This window comes from Phoenix dactylifera, chromosome 9, assembly GCF_009389715.1.
Source record: "Phoenix dactylifera cultivar Barhee BC4 chromosome 9, palm_55x_up_171113_PBpolish2nd_filt_p, whole genome shotgun sequence".
Taxonomy (NCBI): Eukaryota; Viridiplantae; Streptophyta; class Magnoliopsida; order Arecales; family Arecaceae; genus Phoenix; species Phoenix dactylifera.
In genome coordinates this window covers 11428713-11448703 of record NC_052400.1, presented here as the reverse complement: position 1 = coordinate 11448703, position 19991 = coordinate 11428713, and the positions used below count along the sequence as shown (strand labels likewise).

Below are 19991 nucleotides of genomic sequence, written 5' to 3'. Positions count from 1 at the left end.
CTTCCGATCTATGAGCTCCGTGCTCCGCCTGCGGTTACGAGCCCCAAGCCCTAATTTATACCCAGATGGATAGACACGCGTCAAGTTTCCACTGGCCTGGTTTCTCAGGGAGTGGAACGCGTGCGTGATCTTCGCACGGTGGACCGAAGTGCAAATAGCCGCATACGAAATCCTATGCCACCGTCCCCGATGCTCTCTCTCTCTCTCCCCTCCCGGAGACGTGGGATAAGTCTAGCTGTGGATTCGAGAGGTCGCATGGAAATGTATATGCGGAAAAGGTCCCAGTTTTCTTCGTACTGACTAGGGTGGGACCCGCGAGTTTTTTTTTTTTAGTGAAGCGTGGTTGGCAGAGAGAAATCCACGTGGATGAGGACCACGAACATGGGGTCCGTTTTGGAAGGTGCTCGAAGGTGGTGACGGCGTTGGCGGGAGCCGTTAGCAGTTCCCCTCCCCTGGCCGCGGACCCGCTCGGCCACCTGCTGGTAGACGGTTTTCAAGCAACGGCGGGCGTCGGTGAGAGGGAGGGGGGGTATTTTCACCCGGTGGTGAAGTCACGTGGCAGCTTCTAGTGGTTACTGAATGAACTCCCACTAGTGAGTCGTGACACGCGAGTCATGCTCCATGGTCCCTACACCTGCGCCTCCCACGTGCTAAGACTCAAAGAGGGAGGATGGGTTTAGTCTTAGTATAAATCGAAATTCCTAATAAGAAGACCAGTACAATAACGTCTATCTTTTGTTATTGATTTCTTTACATCAACTGCATCAGTTGGAGATGCCAGGTAAATGGCTTTGCGATTATTAATGGTTAATGTCAAATTGCATGGATTCATGGAATCTAGAGTTATGCTTAGGCTGAGTGTGCATGGGCTAATTTCTCTCTCTCTCTCTCTCATAGGATTTGACGTCTATTTAACACGTAATCTACATACCATGGGGAAGTTTGGTGATGTTAGTCTGCCGGAATACAGTGGCTTGAAAGGGATACTTCCATATACTGACTTAGAGCAAGCAGTCCGTCTGCTGTTTAGAATGAGAAAGAAAAAGAGAAGGACGGCATTTGCAGACCAATAGTGGATGATAATGCTATATAAGTAAGTGGATTCCCACACGACAGGTCCTCTTGATGTAGTTTTTTTTTCCAACGCGACAATATTGCCTATTTTGACTCTGTGGCTTGATGCATCAAGAAAACAAGGAGCGAAAGAAGAAAGAAAATTTACACATGCTCCTTAGCCTTTCTTCCTAACCAAAGATTTCGCTTTTGTCCCAACAATTTGTAGAGCTTGTGCATCCAAACCGGATCCACCAAGCCAAATCCATTTGTGACCTCTTGCTAGTAACTCACCAAGATCTATTCAGTAACATTCTCGTTTGAAATCTAATCATAAACACCACGATCGGCTCGTAGTCAGCCCCAATAAATATGTGCTGCAATGTTTCCTAGTCCACATACGTTATGGGCTGGGTTCGCTCTAATACTATTTGTAACAATTCAAGACCTTCCCTAAAATAGCTAGTCGGGAGGTATTATTTGAATTTCTTGATTCTCTATAAGTACTTAAGGCTTATCCAGCGAATAACCAATGAGAAATTAAATAAACATCTATATGGGTCCCTTTTTTTTCAATTTAAAAATATTGGCTTAAAATTTCAAAACCATGAACGTCCTCACCGGTTTTCGCGAGGCCCACTCCACCCTGGTACACCCCTGTCGAGAGTTCCATGTGACGGCGAGCTTTTGAGGGTGTCCCCATCGGCACTTAAAAAAGAGGAGACGGCGAAACATACCTCCTTAAATAGCCCCGCCTCCTCGGCCACACATACTGTCTGCGGCCCGGTTCAATTGCAGGAAGGGTGTGGCCATGGTGCGCCCGGGGGTGCATGCCGTGGTCCCAGAACGAAGGGCACCAACCATCGTTTCTGAGGTGGCAATAAAGCCACCGCGCTCTGGCCATCGATGGAATCGGGTTAAGGAGAAGCGTGGAAGGATTGGAGTCACCTTTTTGTTTTGTGTTCGCCTTTTTCGCACACTTTTCCTTCCCTTGGTCGCTCGTGGCAGCCTTTCTGGTGGGCGTGTCCGGCGAAGTGATGGAGGGGGCATGAAGGACAATAATTGAGCTGAAATTGAATTCACCACCATGTGCGGTTATGCGCTCAAGTGGAGCCCAAGACTTGATCTTGGATTCCCTCATTGGTCTGGTTTCCTTTTCACAGGACACTAGATTTGTTTTGGTGGAAGCTGGTCCACGTACAAAGATCATTCATGTTTTACTTGAAGTAAATACATGGCTCATATGATATCTTAAGCTTGTGATCAAACAAGACTAATATGGATGCGTCAAGTAATCAAAGATTTCCATAAGGAGGCTCATTATGGTAGATCTTGGGCGTTTTTTCTTTTTTTCTTATTTTTTTTCTTTTTTTTATAACAATGACAGCTTACACACGACAGATGTGAATATAACCAACAAAATCAGAAAACAAAATACTACGTAAAGGCAGTGGCACAACCATATGGTCTGTCCAGATGAAGCTTCCAGAGTGATGAGCCGCATAGGACGCAATCTAGTCTGCAGCGTCATTCGCCTTTCGATAAGCGTACGTGACCTGATAAGAGCCACACTCCTCTAGTACTCTGTAAATATCGTGGAGCAGCGGTTGGGACTCGACTGAGCACCCTCGGCCCCGTATCTACTCAATCATCATAGGTCGAGTCTCTCTTGAGAAGAAGGCAGTCTATACCCAGTATCTACCTCGCATATGAGACACTCTTCTAGACGGTTCGAAGCTCAGCGCATACTACTGACGAGTCGAAAATCTGTCGCTCTCCAGCCACCACCAGTCTGACATTATGGTCCCTGATAGCGAATCCCATGCCTCCGCGGCTCTCATCCTCAGCCATGCTGCCGTCGAAGTTTACTTTTAGAAAATCAAGAAGTAGGGGTACCCATGAGACTAATACAGTTATGGACGCTGCAGGAGCAGAATTGGCTCGGTCCTATGCCTCCAAGTAGCATTATTTTCCTCATTGCGCATGAAAATAATCAGACAAGTGCAGCACTGGCTGCATGTCAACATCTTTGTCATCTTAATCAATGAGATCGCTCTTAGTGTCGCACAGCTACAGAGATGATCCATCATTTTTCTTAATATATTAGGCGTTGTCCTCTAAATGTAATTCGTTACTAGTTCAGTGTGGTTATTTCCTTCGATGTTCCTATGTACTATGAGGTATGGCAAATGCTAGATTCTTCTATATATCTGATCTTTAAGTATATGTCGCTAAATGAAGGGAACATTGATTGTAATTTATTAAATTGCTTTTAGGAGAAAGAGTTAGGAGCTGAAACTGCTATCATCAAGAGAAAAGAAAATCACCAAAAAGCCTCAAGGAAACTCGGAAAGAAATGAAGTATAAGGCCATATATATATCCCACCTCTAGCTCACCTCACCTCCTGAACCAGATAAATCTCATGTAGAATGGCTGAAAGTTGGATGAATTCTTCTCAAACTTCCTTAATGATTAACATGGATAATTTAAGGGGAAAAAGAGAGATATAACCAAAGGCAAATTATCTTAGTTGTCTCCTAAGTGAACCCCTCATTGTAAGTTCATAATCATCAGTAATAATGTAGAAAAACCAAGCGAACATGATTATTGGCAAGGCTTTCTTAATTATTTTTGATGCTCTCTCTGCTTGATTTCCTTTCATGGTCAACCAATCAGTTTGTTTGCCAAGCGAATAAAATTGCATTCTTTCGTATTATTGATGGACATCTAAGGGTGACCTTTCATCCGTAAAGCGTGATTTTTGTAGCCTCGAGTTCAAATCCTTAAGTTGTTCGGAATTTAGGCTTTTGCCTTCGTGAACTTAATCTGACCTCAATAAAATGACCATATTCATGCAATGCCTTCTCAAAATCTAATCGTATCCAACCTTGAGCATTCCCATTCTAATGTCAATAAGTAGTTACTTCTTTGAGACATATTTTCTTTTTTGTTATTGTTGTTGCCATACTAACCACGACTAGGCATGCTCAATTCCATGGACAGGTTTTGTTGCTGGAAATTGGACCCGAGGGTGGCCGTCGGCTGAGGAGGAGGAGCTCCGGTACTGGAATGGCAGAAGGCGGTCCGTCGGCGAGCGGCGTCCTCCGAGAGACCTGCAACAAGCCGGTGGCCGGGGTTTCCGGCACCGGCCTTCCGATGCTTAAGTCAGAGGGGGGGCTTAATTTTGGAGAAGGAGATGGACTGTAAGTAAAAGTCCGAAGCCCTCTCTTGGGAGGAAGAAGCCCCTTTTTAGAGAGAGAAGCTTCCATTTTATAGGGGGAATGCCAGGGTTACCTGTGATGTGACTGGGCGAATTAATGGATTACCGTCACGATTCGACGTAGGCGTGGAAGTAATGAGTTGCCGTGGGTGGCCCGTTCCCATCATGGGAGGAGATGGCGTGCAGCCAGAACTTGCTTGTGGTGCGCAGTGCAGTCCATTCTTGGGAATGGTGAGACGTTGACAGTCATAGCAGGGTATGGTCCCTGGTTGATATGTCGTGGCATGGCCGGCAAGTAAAGCATGGTGCGATGAGGCTGCTGCAGGGTATGGCCGCAGCATGTGGACGACGAGGTCGGCCTTCTGAGGTCAGCTCGGCCTTCTGTGCTCGGTCTTCTGAGCTCGGCAGCCTGCATGAGCTCGGCCTGAATGAGATTGCTGCAGGTCATGGCTGCAGCATGTGGATGACGAGCTCGGCCTTCAGAGCTCGGCTCGGCCTGCATGAGCTCGGCCTAGATAAGACTGCTGCAGGTCGTGGCCGGCTGCAGCATGTGGATGACGAGCTCGGCTCGGCCTGCATGAGCTCGGCCTTCTAAGCTCGGCTCGGCCTTTTAAGCTCGGCTCGGCCTTCAGAGCTCGGCTTTCTGTGCTCAGCCTTCTGGTCTCGGCAGCCTTTTGAGCTCGGCGGCCTGCATGAGCTCGGCCTGCATGAGCTCGACCTTGCTGTCGGATTTAGGTGCTTTAATTGTATTTATGGGGCGGTCCATTTTTCCCCCCCAACAGGTCTAATTTGGTAAGGAATGATCAATACTAGATATGCCTATACTGTGAGTGTTTTTCTTTCTGATAGTTACATACTTAATAGATATAATACAATATAATATTTTCTTAAAAAAAGTATAAATTAAGTAGTGAACAGAGTTTCAACTCATGTTTTCTTCACAATGATTAAAAGAAAGATAAAAAGCAGAAAGTTCCTTGCAAACGGGGGTGCATTCGTTAATTTCTGTCGGCATTCGGAAACGAGGGAATGAAAATGCAATGCTTTATTGAGTGCTCTAAAAATAATTAGGGTATTGCACATACGATACATGCAATCATGATACGCTACGAGGAATAGGAAATTGGAGTACCTCACAAATATACTAGCTGTTTAATGGAAAAATACATGCAGGTTACCATGATGGATTAGGATCCCAGCTCTTGGCAAAACTCACTCTTAGGGCAAAATCTTCTTTTTTTTTGGTATATTGGCTGCTCACACTACTCTGACGTATACGTAGCCAATAGAATCAAAAAAGAGAAAATGACAAAACAATGGAGAGGCGACCTCCTGGTGTGGTCAGAGAACCTCTTTAGAGTACCAGACAGCATAGATGGCAATTTAGTCAGCAGTCGTGTTCACTTTCCGGTGTACATGCACAATTTGAAAGATGCTACAGTTCTCCACCTTCCATCGAATATCTCAAGGTAGGAGTTTTCCATCCCTCTCCGCCCCTCACCTTGGAGGAAGACGCAGACAACGCTTTCGCAACACTTGACAGCAGAAAAAATAAACTATGAGTCAAAAAGTCACCATTCCATGGCTTGAAATCTTGTGCAGTCCTTGCTATTTTCTTTCCAAAGAAAATATTCATGCGGCAAATTCATCCATCAAGTCTTTCAGTATCTTTTGGCTTGGATCCAAGCTAGGATTCTGTGTAGATACTTTTGCTTACTAATGTCACATTAGAGGAATAGCGAAAATAACCTCAGCTTTGCTGAGCTAGACGCAGAAAGCTACCTGCCAACTCCCCATTACTCGATGCCGACGACGAATGCACCATTTTAAACGTGAGAGTTGATCTGCTATGACGATCAAACCAGCAAAACACCATAGCCTTCTCGTATTGGGGCTGCATGCATGAAATCCTCGTCCACGTAAAATTGTACTACTGGGTCCGGTTGCCCAATTTTTGTGTTCGCTCGTTTGTGCCCGCTGCCGGATTCATTTGGACCCGGTGAGATTAGCCGGGGAGGCCTTTGCGACCAAACGAGAGCCGTGTCCCAGTAGCTCCCGCAGCCTCAAGCGACGCTCGAGGGGTCTGAAGGGCAAACTTCACTTCTGAGGGGGCAAACACAAGGAATCTTCATCATGATTCATGAGAACTTATAATTCCATACTCTGACATAAAGATTTCAAAATTGGGTGAAAATTTTTTAGTAATAAATTTATATTCAAAATCATCCAATTCGAAATTTTTTTGCTCTATCAAAGCGTCGGACTTCTAAATTTTCGTGGAGATCTCCAAAAATTTCTTCTAGAGCTTGTTGAATAATATTGGATGGTGGATACGGTATATGTGCAATGATCACATTGGTTTTGTAGCAAAGTAACTTTTTTTCCCCTCTTGTTGCTCAAAGAAACCAAGAGCACAGTTAGCTCAAGATTGAAATCAAAATCGGAATAGATTGGAATATGAATCGAAATCGCTATATCCTCCAACATATTTGATTCGTGACCGAAATTGGAATTAAAATAGGATCTGAATATTAGAAAAGAGTAATAATCGGATTTTGAAGGATTGGAATATTTGTATTTCTTTCTAAAATTGGAATAATAGCCAAACAGTTGGAATGTGACTGGCTTATTTTTATTCCTATTTTAGAGTCCAACTTCTCTTACCAAAACATGTCCTAACATTTTTTTTTTCTTGCAACTCTTGGCACAAGTGACAATTTTTCTAGTTTAGGAGCTCATAGCTAACGTGAAAAAGTTGGACTCATCTAAAAGGATGGGCGCAATGATATTCCTGGTCTGTTTGACCAATGTATTTTAAATGTCATGTTTCTCCTGGATAGCTCACCACCTCTCAAAATAAATAGATAAATAAATAAATAAATAAATTATGTGAAGGTGAGCATATGATAGGGCCAATGAAATGAAATCACTGTTTTATAACCCGGAGATCCAATTTATGAAGCGTTTGGGTTGGAACTGATAGTATTTTTGGTTTTATGGACTACGGATCACTTGATCTAAAATTCCACGACCAACTCAACAATTAGAGTTGGAACTACAATTCAACTTAATTCAATTTCAAATATCACACTTGTAAGAGTAGTTTACATGTATACATACCGTTTATGCCTAAGTTACAATTCCCACAATCCCTCTCTTTTGGATATATTTAATTTTGACAGAACTATTTTCTGGACCTCCGCCCTTTTTAGCTCGAAGATTTATGCATGATTCTCATGGTGCACAACAACTAATCATGGCTGTGTCACTTGTGGTGCAAATTTTCTATACTTCTCCACCTCCTTCAGGCTAGCTAACAAGGTATCACTTACGGAGGAGTTCGTCCTTTGCTCCACAATATTTAGATGATGGTAAGTGAGGAGTTGCATTTCAGGCTATGCATATATATCACGAAGCTAACGAGATGGCCGACTGGGTGGCGGAATATGTAGCGAGCCACTTAAAAGACACTCTATAGACTGAGGAGGGAGAGATGCCTGGAGCACTTCGAAACCTTTTTATTTTTTGATTCTATTGGGTGTATTCGTATCCGTGATGTATGAAATGCCCGTTTTACCAAAAAAAAAAACAAGGTGTTTTTTTCGTAGCAAACAGACACGCACACAAAAGAAAAAAAAACTCGGCCCTGAATCTAGAGGTATGACCCTAATCGTTTGGCATTTGGTCAGGACCAATTAGATCCAACTCAGTGGAACCAATTAGATCCAACCAATTAGCTCCGTTGACGGATTTTATATGGGCCTGAAAATGGTAGGCCCAATGAACACAGCATTGAAGAAAATCTGTCAAGAAATGTTTAGACTGGGCAAATACTACCGAATCCTGAGAAAAAATTGTTATCATAAATATACGCATCATTCTAAGCAAACAATATTGGCAAGTTTGTTGTATGCTGGGTGTTCTAAAGTAGGTGATAAAGAGAAGGTAGAAGAGGTAGAAGCAGAGGAAGAGGTGCTGTTTTGGAGGCCCAACAAGAGATGGTGATCAATTGCGTGCCAGAAAATAAAGCCTTTAGAAGAGTATTGGAACCCGGAACGTCTGGAAACTCTGCATGTCGTTTCTTAACTGTATTAAGCTATAAAACTAGCCTTCAATTTCTATAGCCGTAAAGTAGGAGGCATTCATATTTGAAGAGGGCATGTTATTACCTGCTATTCTCTCTCTCTCTCACTCTCTCTCTCTATTGGTGGAGAAAGACAAAATTTTCAAAATATGGGCTTCCATTGATTGCATATTTTTGTTTTATAAAATGGATTAGATGTATGGCTCATAATAATACTATGGTTAAGCCCAATATGATGTGTGATTATTTTATTTTATGGGCTTTAGTGCACCTTGGATGTATAGAATTGAGTCCTATTTATGGTGATAATTTTGGTATGTAGGCTAAAAAACCCAATTAGGATTTGGAGCCTTTAATGGGAAGGCTCCCTTATGATTCCTATATAAAGGCTAGATCCCTCTCTCTATCTTTTGTGAGGAGCAAGGAAGGGAAAGATCCAGCCGCTATTGTTCCAGGTGATTGAAGAACGTATTCAATATGTCTTCCGCAGATATATCTCTCAAACTTGAATACACTATTGTTGTGATTCTAAATCTTAGCATGTTATTATTTATGATTAACAGTTATTACCTGCTATTCTCTCTCTCTCTACTAGTGGGGAAAGACAATTACCTACCCATCAGTTTCTCTTCCTTGTGCACTCCATCTTGGCAAACACGGCAAGCTGATGGTAACGAAGTATCATCAAGGTGTTTCATGATTGCTGTCATGGCTTATTGGTGTTTGGAATATGGTAACTGAAAAGAACAAGTGTGTATAGGATTTTTCCGTCACCATGAAATATTGCTAGAATCAGAGAATGCTGTTTATTAAGTTTCTTTGCAGGGTAAACTAGACTGCTTACATTACTCTAGTTAATGAAGCACCCAAACAGAACAATCCATTAGTTTTTTTTTTCTTTTTTTTTTTGTAAACCAATCCATCAGTTGCTTACATTAGTTGTGAACCAGAAGTTTTTTTTTTTTTCATTACAATGAACATTAATAGCTGCTAACATGGCATATAGTGACTTTAGAAAGTAATGAAATCATAAAAATTTTAGTTGGGGAAACTGGATGATATTTAAAATTACTTAGAAATTATTCTAGCACTGAGGTCAACTGCAAAAAATATATTTAAAAAAATAAAGAAAATCCGACCTGCCGGATTCGAACCAGCGACCTAAGGATTTCTGTTATCTTAACCAACTACAGTCCTCCGCTCTGCCAACTGAGCTAAGGTCGGATCGTGAGAGGATGGTAACAGATTCATTTAGTATTGGCGATGTAACCTTTAAATATGTTCATCAGCATTACTCCAACCTTTACTTTTTATAGTTATAATTTTGTGAGAGAGAAGGGGCATGACTAGTTCAGGGTTTAGCTTAGAATTTGAGAATGAGATAACCAATTAAAGGAGACCAGAAAAAGAGATGGAAAAGGGTTTTCATGGCACAAGGATTTACCTTAAGAAAAATGATAGGTTCTAATATTTATAAAAGCCCGCAAAGATGGTGATCTAGTTAGAGTGAAGAAGCTCGGAATTATTGGGTGATGGGCCGACTTGACTCTGCATACATAATGAGTAATTACGGATTGTTGATCTTGATATTTTACATGCATCATTCCTGTAAATCTAAAGAAGAAAACTATGAGATGGAGAAGTAGTCCTTTCTTAAGTAATTTTTTTTTTTTTTAGAAAAAAAACTGGGGTGAGAGAAAGCATGACAGAAATGGAGACGAGGGTAAGTATCTAACAATTTTTGCCTTGTCAGAAACCCTCGCTTCTTAGATTTGAAGATCTCTTAATTCACATAAAGATACTAAAATCACGTGCATCTAATCAGAGAGACAGAGAGGATAAGGGTCATATTTGGATTTTCATCTTCAATCTTATCCACAATGGCCATAATCCAAACCAGCTGATAGCTTTAGTGGGTGCGCGATCCACAAAGGTTTTCTTTTCTACCCCACTCAATAATTTGAAATGCTCACAGTGACATCAACCGCCTTTATTTCTCCCTCTGCTTTCCCCACCATCCCCTGTTTATAGAGCTTATCACACTCAACCATTCCATGGGAGCTATTTCATTCTTCTCATTACAAGTGAGCTGCTCCTTCACTTACGTAGCCTAGTAGTTTGATCGAAAATCTAACTAGGTTTTTCTTCCCCTCATGCATCTTCCCTTGCCATTTGAGCACAAGTCATCACAGCCTCTCCAACTGTCAAGAAAATCTTGTCATGGCCTATGAGCTCTGTGAACTCGGCCAAGCGGAGCTTGTCGATCACCACAGGCCCAGGATTGGCAAGAACAAGCTGAAGGAAAACATACCGACTTGTAAGCCATGCTTCCAATCTTATCCCTTTACTACTGTCTGCCATTATTTGAGATACAGTAGTATGGTATGAGAGTTTTGTTCTAACCTGAATGCTGCGCTTTTGAAGACTCTTGTGCAACTCTTCGAAGGCATGGATGCCGCTGGTGTCGATGTCAGTCACCGCTGCAGAGAGGATCGGATCGAGTAGTGAATGACTCGCATGCATGAGGTCTGGATCAATTTAGAAGACCGGTATAGGAGAACATGGAAACAAGGTGAGATCTCTTACGTGACATTTCAACAATCAAGAATTCGATCCTCGGTAGTTGTTTTGCTTTAAGTTGCTCTTCTTCGTCTCCCAGCCATCTTAGGATCCTGAAATAGAACATGGACTTGTTATAAGTTTTCTGCAGTTCTGTGATAGCAGATACTTCTAGTTCATTAGTGGATTAATGCAGTCTAGTTGAAATTTTTGAAAATAACCCTAGGTTTTTGTGGGAGAGGGAAGGAGGGTAAAATTAAAATATAACTGAAGGTAGTTTACAAGAGATGAGAAAAAGCTGATTTTGATTACTATAGAAATTTTTAAGAAAGCGAGAGTATCCAAGGATATGGTCACTGTTAAAGTTCAAGGGAACAGAAGAAATACTAACAGTGACTTTTCACAAAGATGCAGCTGTAGAGTATGACTTGGACAGCCTGAACACTGTTGTTCATTTGTTCATAAATGGCCATTAGCTACCACATCATATAATCTAATCATTAGGAATGAGTAGGTTTGAGGTTCTATGCACCTCCAAGCACAATCTGAAAGAAGGGTAGGAAAAAGAGGTGAAGCACTTAAAGTCACTTAAAACTTTCAAAATCCTTGGTGAGTTCACTAGAATCAGTAGATTAGATCAATTTATGTTTTTCTACTTATTTTTTGCAGAATTAGCTTGTGCATGCTTCTGCAAGTTTTGATTTTCCGAACCAAAAATTCAAGCTATACCCATAAAATGGTGAATCTGTGGAAATATTAAGGCCAAGTATAAGAGAACAATGATGAATAGATAAAGATGAATATGGCATGATCCATGGAATTGTGTAAAGGATAGCTTCAGAGCCAGTGAACCCAGTATGGATGAAATGAACCATTGGTAGCATTTTCAATCCAGATACTAGCACTATCTTGGAAGAACATAACTGAAACATCAGGTGGAAGTAGCAGCAGAAAGTCGCAATTTTTCTTAGCTGCCTTCCTAAACTTCTCCACAAAGCCAAATGTAGATATTAAGTTATTTTAGAGCTTGCTTTCATCATCAAAGTTTTAGAATAAAGAATTGGATGATATGGCTTGGTTGCAGCATTCTTAATAATATAACTGGCGATGATCTATAGCCCTGTTTAAGTATGCACAAGCATAATAACACAGAAATGAATCTACAATATACAACTATCTCTGAGTTTCTACATGTATAATGATGTATAAACCAATCTACAGAATACAGCTATCTATGAAGCAGAGCTACTGGGTTTTGGGCCTCAGTCCTGTGGCTCGACCTGCAGCTTTCAGTCGAGCTGCGGGCCTTCCCTGCTACTCAAACTGCAAGGTGGGAGGGGTTCGGGTTGTTGAGCTGCAAGGATCGAACTAACCGCTAGGACTTGTTAACCTTTGGGCATGTTCTTAAAGCCCAACTAAAGTCTAGACAACTGCATATTAACCTCATTTTTAATACGGATATATGCTCCATAGAGATAAAATGAGTAAATATTAGTCTGAATTTAAAAAAAAAAAAAAGAATCAAAAGGATCGAATTCATCGAGAGGGTACGGCGAGTCATTACCTCTCTTTGACATAGTTGGAGTTGGTGAAGTAGATGGCAGAATCAACTCTCACAATCAATACTCCTGGAACTTTGGTAGCCTCAGGGTATTGTTCGATGTTCCTGTATATCATAGTGCTCGGAAGATTACCAAGTAAAGCTGTCCTTGGCCTTGTTACTTGCAGAAGGATCTTAGCAAGCGATATCGAGACCTATTTAGGTGGTGGAAATCAGTTCCAATAGGAAAGCCATCCAGTGAATATTTAAAAGGGTAGCCAGATTCTTACAGCAACTAGAAGGCCAATCTCAACTGATACAAAGACTACACCAAAGAAAGCTCCCATGCAGGCAACAAAGTCTAATTTATCAACCTTCCAAATAAGATATGCAGCTTCATAGTCAATTAGGCCAATCACAGCTGATATGATGATAGATGCGAGGATGGCATTTGGGGTGTATTTGAAGAGAGGTGTGATTAGTTCCAGGGTTAGAAGTACTACTGCTGACATAATCATATTGGAGACTGCTGTTTGGCAGCCAGCCATGTAATTGACTGCTGATCGTGAAAAGGAACCTGCATATAAAACGATAGATTTTTTTTTTTAAGCGCTACTTTTAACAATTCACTTTCATGTTTGCCAACTCAGTGTATGTTTACCTGTTGCTACATAGCAAGAAGTCATTGAACCGATGACATTCATGGTTCCTAGTGCTACCATTTCTTTGTTTCCATCCAATTGGTATTCTTTCATGGCAGCAAATGTTCTGCCGATTGCTACAGCTTCCTGATAAGGCCACAGCATTTTAGTTGAGGCAAGACAAACATATTTCTCTCACAGCTGGCGATCGAGGTTTATGATGGGCATACCGTCAAAGCTACCATTGCAGCTACCAGTCCAATTCTGAAACCTTTCGCAGCATATGAACCGGTAAAATGAATTTTATTAACTGACGATGGGTTGATGCCTTTGTCTATGTGTCTCACCTTTCATGCATTAGTACTTCAGTTAGTTTCAGCCATAGAATCCATTGAAAGATTAAAAGAAAAGAAAAGAAAGAAAAAAAAAAAAAACTACTCTGCTTCACTTGAATGGATATCATTGAGGCAAGAACTTACAATCTGAACACCGTGGTTTTCAGCATGGGTTATGTCCACAAACAAGGTGGATAGAATGACAGAGATCAATGGGGCAATTGCAGGAACCCAGAAAAGGCTCTTCTTCTTCTTTCCCTGTTGATCTTAAACAACATGAGTCCTAGAAGAACTAACATTACAAAGTAATCTAATTATCTTTCAAGATATTCATATGAAACGAAAATAGATTCTTACAATGTATTTCGCAAATAGGAGGAATGCCAGGAAGGTCGAACCTATCAGTATCGTCTGCCAGTTCCACTGCAAAAGGGTAAATTTCATCAAGAACTATCCGTACCACCATACAACGATGACTAAATCTTTAGCTGAGGAAAAAGGAGACCAACAGATTTTTTACCCCATGGTGAGCAGAGCTCCGCACAGACTTCATCACAGAAATTATGTCAGAATTCTTGGTAAAGTTTCTTATACCAAGAAATCCTTTTAGCTGTTGAAGCGCAATTGTGATGGCTGCTCCACCCATGAATCCAACAATGGCAGCATGAGACAGGAATTCAATGAGGAAGCCTAATCTGAAAAATGTTGTCTTGTGAGATGAGTTGGATTTGCAAATATAAAGATTTGCAATGAAATGAAAGGAAGACATAGTAGGCACTAAAATAAGATTGTTAATGTTGAGACTCACCTCAGGAATCCCAGTGCTGCTTGAGTGATGCCAGCAAAAAAGGTTGCTGTGAATGCAAGCCGAATGTATTCTGCCTTTTCTGTCACAGGATCAACTTCATTCTGAATAAGAGTTCCAAGCAAGAGGGATACAACTGCCACTGGTCCGATAGCAATATCCCTTGAACTGCCCATTACTGCATAAATTAGTGGCGGAACAAAACTGCAGTCTGCAACAATCAGAAAGAAGGAAACCCATCACAAAAGATATTGCATAACAAACTAGAAGTTTATCATTTGGAGAAGTAGCAGTATTATGATACTTACAGAGCCCATATTGTGGGTCCATGTTTGCAAGTTTTGCATATGCAATGTCCTAGTTAGAAGACCAATCTCATGTTAAATTATATACCAAACTTGCTCATAAAAATCAAATTATTATGTGTGAAAATGGTTACTTGAGGGATGCAGAGACTTGCAATCGTCAGTCCAGCAATAAGATCTCCTTTGAGCTTACTAAAGTTGTAGTCTCTTCCCCACTCAAGGATTGGAAAAAGGAATTGCAGGCCTAGTATGAGCTTCCTTGATCTGGGTTGATCTTTGTAACGGCGTAAAGGGTCATCCGCAAACAATGTTTCCTTCAAGGTATCCTTGAACTCTCTAAAGAAATTCCTCTGAGGGGGGAATCCAACCTTGTGGACAGATTGTAGGTTCTCCATCTGTCCGTGTGAGGAACGAAGGCTGGGCACATCCAATTCCTCATTTTCAACTCGGTCAGGAACAGAGTGACCCATCGCCAACTTGTTTGTCGAGGGACACAAGAATGCTGAACAAGGGTGTCAAGTTTTCATCTGCCAAACAAAAGAGTGGTAAGATTATAATGAAGTGGTTTCATACAAACAAATACTACTATTCAAAGCATGTCATAATCCGGTCTATTTATATATTTATTGCTATTCCACTAAGTACATACTATGGAGTGAAACCAGCAAAAACAAACAATCAGTCGTATTCTGCAATGCAAAATGCCATTCAGACACCATATTCCAATCAAACAGAACAACCAACTTGATAAATTTTTGTGTTTGAGAAGTAAGAAAAGTCAAATAACAAACAATCAGCCATATTCTGCAGTGCAAAATGCCATTCAGACACGATATTCCAATAAAACAGAACTGTCAACTTGATAAATTTTTGTGTTTGAGAAGTAAGAAAGGTCAAATAACAATAGCAAAACATATGTCAATCATGCCAAGTACCAGAGACAAAAAAAATTTTGTGTTATTGAAAAGATTAAATTTTGAGCCTTTTTTTGAGAAGATCAAATTTTTAGGTTAGCTTTCAGCTTCTCTAAGATAGATAGTTGTGTAGATGGAAACGTACAAACAAGCAAATTGGAGCTAGGGTGAAAGGAAGCCTACACAATTTACCCTCCACACCAGAGCCTCCTTTGTCGATGGTAAGAACTAGTAGATGTTCTTTATATAGGATTTAATTTGATATCCCTGGCAAACTTTTCAACCAACTGAAACCACAATGGCAATTGCGAACCTAGCTCATAAGGAAACCACATTCAAAGATAATTAACCATTTAAAAGCTACGTTTTAATCAAAACAAGAAGATTCCTTGCCATGTTAATACAGAAAACTATTGAAGTTCCAGGTCAGACTTCCAAGCCAAGTGAGATACGGCTAGCATTGATGAACCTAGATTGCATATGTGCCACATTCAATATACAGAAAGCAATAGAAGAAATAATCAAACATTAGACTTTGGCACAACCATGACACTTTTTCATACTTCGAAACCAACCATATCTCTGGGGCAGTGGGGCTGGTAATGAAATAGACAACCATTTTCCTCAGAAGGGAAAAAAAAAATGTCACAAGTAACAGTTCAAGTAGGATGTTGGCTGGGATTTGGTATAGAATTTGCAAACTCAACACTCGTTTTTCCTTTTTTTTTATTCGAAGCATGCGATTTCCACTGACATAAGTAGGCAGGGTAATCAGAAGTGTGCAGGGAATCCTGAGAGTAGACTTCTCTGGTTGTGATGTGTTCACAAAGTGCGAGGGCATATATCTTTCCATTCACCGCATAATGCCATCATGAAAGACACCATTCGTGGTTCTTATAATTTGCTCTTCGTCGAATTGCAAAACAGTTGATAATACTACAAAATAAAACTTATGAATACCTGTTCCTCCCAATCTATCCATTATACACTTACTATCACTATTTGAATAGTCCTGCTTGCATAATCCAAGCACATATAATGTTTTCAGTGATCAAAGACAACTATTTTTTTTTATGGAAAGGAGACTAAGGAGTTATCCCTTAGTCACCTTAATCAAAACAACTATGCACACATAAAGATTGTCCTACAGATGCACACATAGAGATTATAAAAGAAAAATATGCTTGCTCCCATAATATCAAAGAAGAAGATGTGCCAAAGAGCTTCAATGACAGATCAATGAACACTCCACAAGAGGGAAAAGGCATACTTGAAAAATTAAATGACCTATTTTATACCCCAGTTAGCCTTGGCTAACTGTTGTTGCACTTCTCAGCTTGTTTGATAAATTTAAATGAGGCCTTTGCCCAATTCTTTCACACAAAAAAGGAAAACCTAAAATCAGCACACGCATCACAGAAACAAAGATCAATTCTCTCTCTCTTTTTTACTTTGAGAGAGGAAACAAAGATCAATTCTCTCTCTCTCTCTCTCTCTCTCTCTCTCTCTCTCTCTCTCTCTCTTACTTTGAGAAAGGAAACAAAGATCAATTCGCATAAAAGGAAAAAAAATGGGTTTCTTTATTAATTTTAATGAAAAACCCAAATTCAAATAAGATGAAACATGGGGATTAAAAAAAATAAAAATTTTAATTTGAAAAAGAAAAATCAGACGTGCACCAATTATCATCCCCCTTTTCCGAACGGATGGAAGGGATCGCATCATTGCAATATCCAAATAATCCGTCCAAAAACCAAACCTTTTCATCCTCTTTCAGTGCCTTCTTAAAATAACAAATATAGGGAATCATAAAAGAGAAACAGAGGAAGAATCTAAAAAGAGATTTAAGGGAAAAAGCACACCATTCGTAAAAGCCAAGCAAAAGCACCACATAGGAAGCTTCGACCATGGCCTGACAAACAACTTGGCTGCCTCCCACCACCAAGTCTTTTCCAAGTCCTTTTTAACCATCCAACTCTTCGTTTCTCCCTCAGATTTCCCTCTGGAGCGAGGAAACGACTTAAGAAAACCCACTTAGTATTATTATTATTATTATTTTGAGAATACCCGTTTAAAAAACTTTTAAAAAAGATCACGATGGAAGGAAGAGTCATATGTTTAGGTCAAGAGGATAGGATTTTCTTTCTTTGTGTCTCCCGGGCCCATGAAGGCACACTCAATGGCCATGAACGATTTGGAATATATGCGTAAAGCTGGGAAGGAGAAAAGTCAAAACATGTCCAGATTCAATGAATCTGGTGGACCGTCAGAAATCTGCCGTTGGGTGTTCCAACCAAGATCTTTCGAGTTACTTTTGGCCGCGCTATGGTCGTTTTGTGCCGAAGGATGAGGTTCCATCCAATTGTCGGGGTTCATGGTTTGTGACCGCGGAAAAATCTCGTGTGGACTTGGTGCGGCGTATCTTGCCATGATGACATACAAGGGTCTTAGGCGACCTTTGGTCATCTTTATTATTATGAGATAGTTTTGTCTCCCATGATCCAAAATCATCATGTTTAATATATTACATTTTGGTGATGAAAGATTTATAGAAACCTATAACTAATTTATTTGGTGTTTTATGAAAATTGAAGATCATTGACCATATAACACTAAATTCATCTCTGATATACTCCATAAAATATATTTATTAATCATATAAATATATTATAATAAAATATTAATATATTTATTAATATATCAATTGTTAATATATTTTATAAAAATATATTTATTAGTTCTATAAATTTTTTTTTAGAATTAATATTTTTATTTATTCTTATAATATATTACTTTTTAATACTAATATTTATTTTGATTAGAGGCAAATAGAATTCATATATTTCTACTATAATTTAAAATTATCATTAAATAATAATATGCTTAATAATATAATATAATATAACATATATCATAAATATAATAAATATAATATCAATATAATATAATAATATATTAACGGTATATTGATATACTAATTTTTTTGCTAGACTAAAAGGTATTTTTGTCTTCAAAATTTCAGCCTAAGATCATTGCCTTGTGGCGATCTTGGATTCCTACAAGAACAGGTATCTCATTACTAGGTTGAATGATAATTTGAGGAGTGGGAGTGATTTAGGATTAGTGTCATATAACATCATAGTAGTGCAACCAAATATGTTGATTTCATTATCTCCATCTGCATCACCTTTGATCTTGAAATGTTCATCCCATACCGAATGCCCTTTATGATATATCGGATATCTCCATATGTTCCAATATTTATAAAAGATTAAAAACGCCAACCGTCGACGAGGGCTTTAAAGTTGCACTATGCACTATATTTAAAGATTTGCTTGAGATGATATGTCTCTTGAAGATGCTTTTCTTAAATTTTCTTTACTTTTATGAGGACAAGTAAATATGTTCAAATCCCGGATATTGCTAAAAAATGCTCGGAAATCTTAACCATATTATTTTGTATCTAAATAGTACTTATAAGAGTTTACTATACTAATATTGCCAAAGAGTTGGCATTGAAAAACATGTCATGCAATATTGCTACCAGATATTTATTAATATTTCATATGCTTGTAGTAATGTAACAAAGATGCCTTGATAAAATTAAAGTATACATAATGACAAAATATTGATTGCATTTCCGGCCTTTTGTTGTAACTGCATAAACCTGAAAAGCATGCCTCTAAGGTTAACATTATGGTACTCAATAATTCACGATAATATTCTTAATATTTCATTTTCTTTTGGAAGAACACTCCACAGTCTAGACAGCAATTTTAAAGTTACTATTTTAAATAATTTAAGAAGTAATGAAAAATACAAATAGAAATTGTTATAACCATTATAATATAGTTTTATGATACTTGTAGCTATACATAATGATGGTATCTACTTGCAATGGTATATATTAATGGTATAATAGAGGTGGACTGCCATTCTCATACTTAGAAACCATATCAACCAATAACCTAGCTCAGAAGAATGCATGAATTCAAATATATTTAAAGACTTAGGACGTCCAACTCTAGACTCGGTAAAAAGTGGACTTGTTGGTTCGTGGGAAGGAAAATATATTTGGGATTGGCCATATTTGTTTAAATTTAGAATAATATATACCACCTATGTCTTAAAGGAGCAATCTAAATATATCCTTCAATTTGACCATTTTTGAGAAAAGGTCACTAAGTTTTAACATGTCATCAGGATATTATATTGAGGAACATCATTCTCTCACTCGACTCATCAACTCTGCAACTCTGCTTCACTCCCTGTGTTCTGGATATATTTTACTTCATGAAGAACTTCAAGAACTGGGACTAACTACTTTAACTTCTCTACCAGTTTTTAGTTAATTTGTTATCATGTTAGTTAGTCAGTTACTCTGTCAATATAATGTTATAAATAGGACGTATCATGTACAGAAAGTTTTAATGGAAAAGAACTGGAGTTCTTCATTCAAGCTTCCCCTGTTTTCAACAGCCTTCCGCTTGCTTTCTTGACATGGTATCAGAGCCATAGAGATCATTCCTCCATG

At 39.3% G+C, this 19991-nt stretch overlaps 1 protein-coding gene and 1 non-coding gene across 4 annotated transcripts; both read right to left on the bottom strand.

Moving 5' to 3' along the window:
- Positions 1-9491: 9491 nt before the first annotated feature.
- On the bottom strand, positions 9492-9582 carry TRNAY-GUA. Its single transcript is given in 2 exon segments — positions 9492-9527; positions 9546-9582. It is a non-coding gene; the product is annotated as a tRNA-Tyr (tRNA).
- Positions 9583-10157: 575 nt separating this feature from the next.
- On the bottom strand, positions 10158-17504 carry LOC103700803 (sulfate transporter 1.3-like). 3 transcript variants are annotated; one of them, XM_008782666.3, is made up of 14 exons: positions 17320-17504; positions 14678-15070; positions 14547-14595; positions 14242-14449; positions 13954-14128; positions 13791-13856; positions 13578-13691; positions 13329-13445; positions 13119-13245; positions 12748-13034; positions 12482-12672; positions 10945-11030; positions 10762-10838; positions 10158-10653 (listed from the first exon to the last, which is right to left on the bottom strand). In XM_008782666.3, the coding sequence occupies exons 2-14, from the start codon at positions 15011-15013 to the stop codon at positions 10510-10512; spliced, it is 1977 nt and encodes a 658-aa protein (XP_008780888.2). In that variant the 5' UTR covers positions 15014-15070; positions 17320-17504; the 3' UTR covers positions 10158-10509. The 3 variants fall into 3 exon arrangements, with proteins under 3 accessions (XP_008780888.2, XP_026657903.2, XP_017696787.2); XM_026802102.2 differs by lacking the exon at positions 17320-17504 and adding an exon at positions 17137-17154; XM_017841298.3 differs by lacking the exon at positions 17320-17504 and adding an exon at positions 16745-16935.
- Between the last annotated feature and the right edge of the window lie 2487 nt (positions 17505-19991).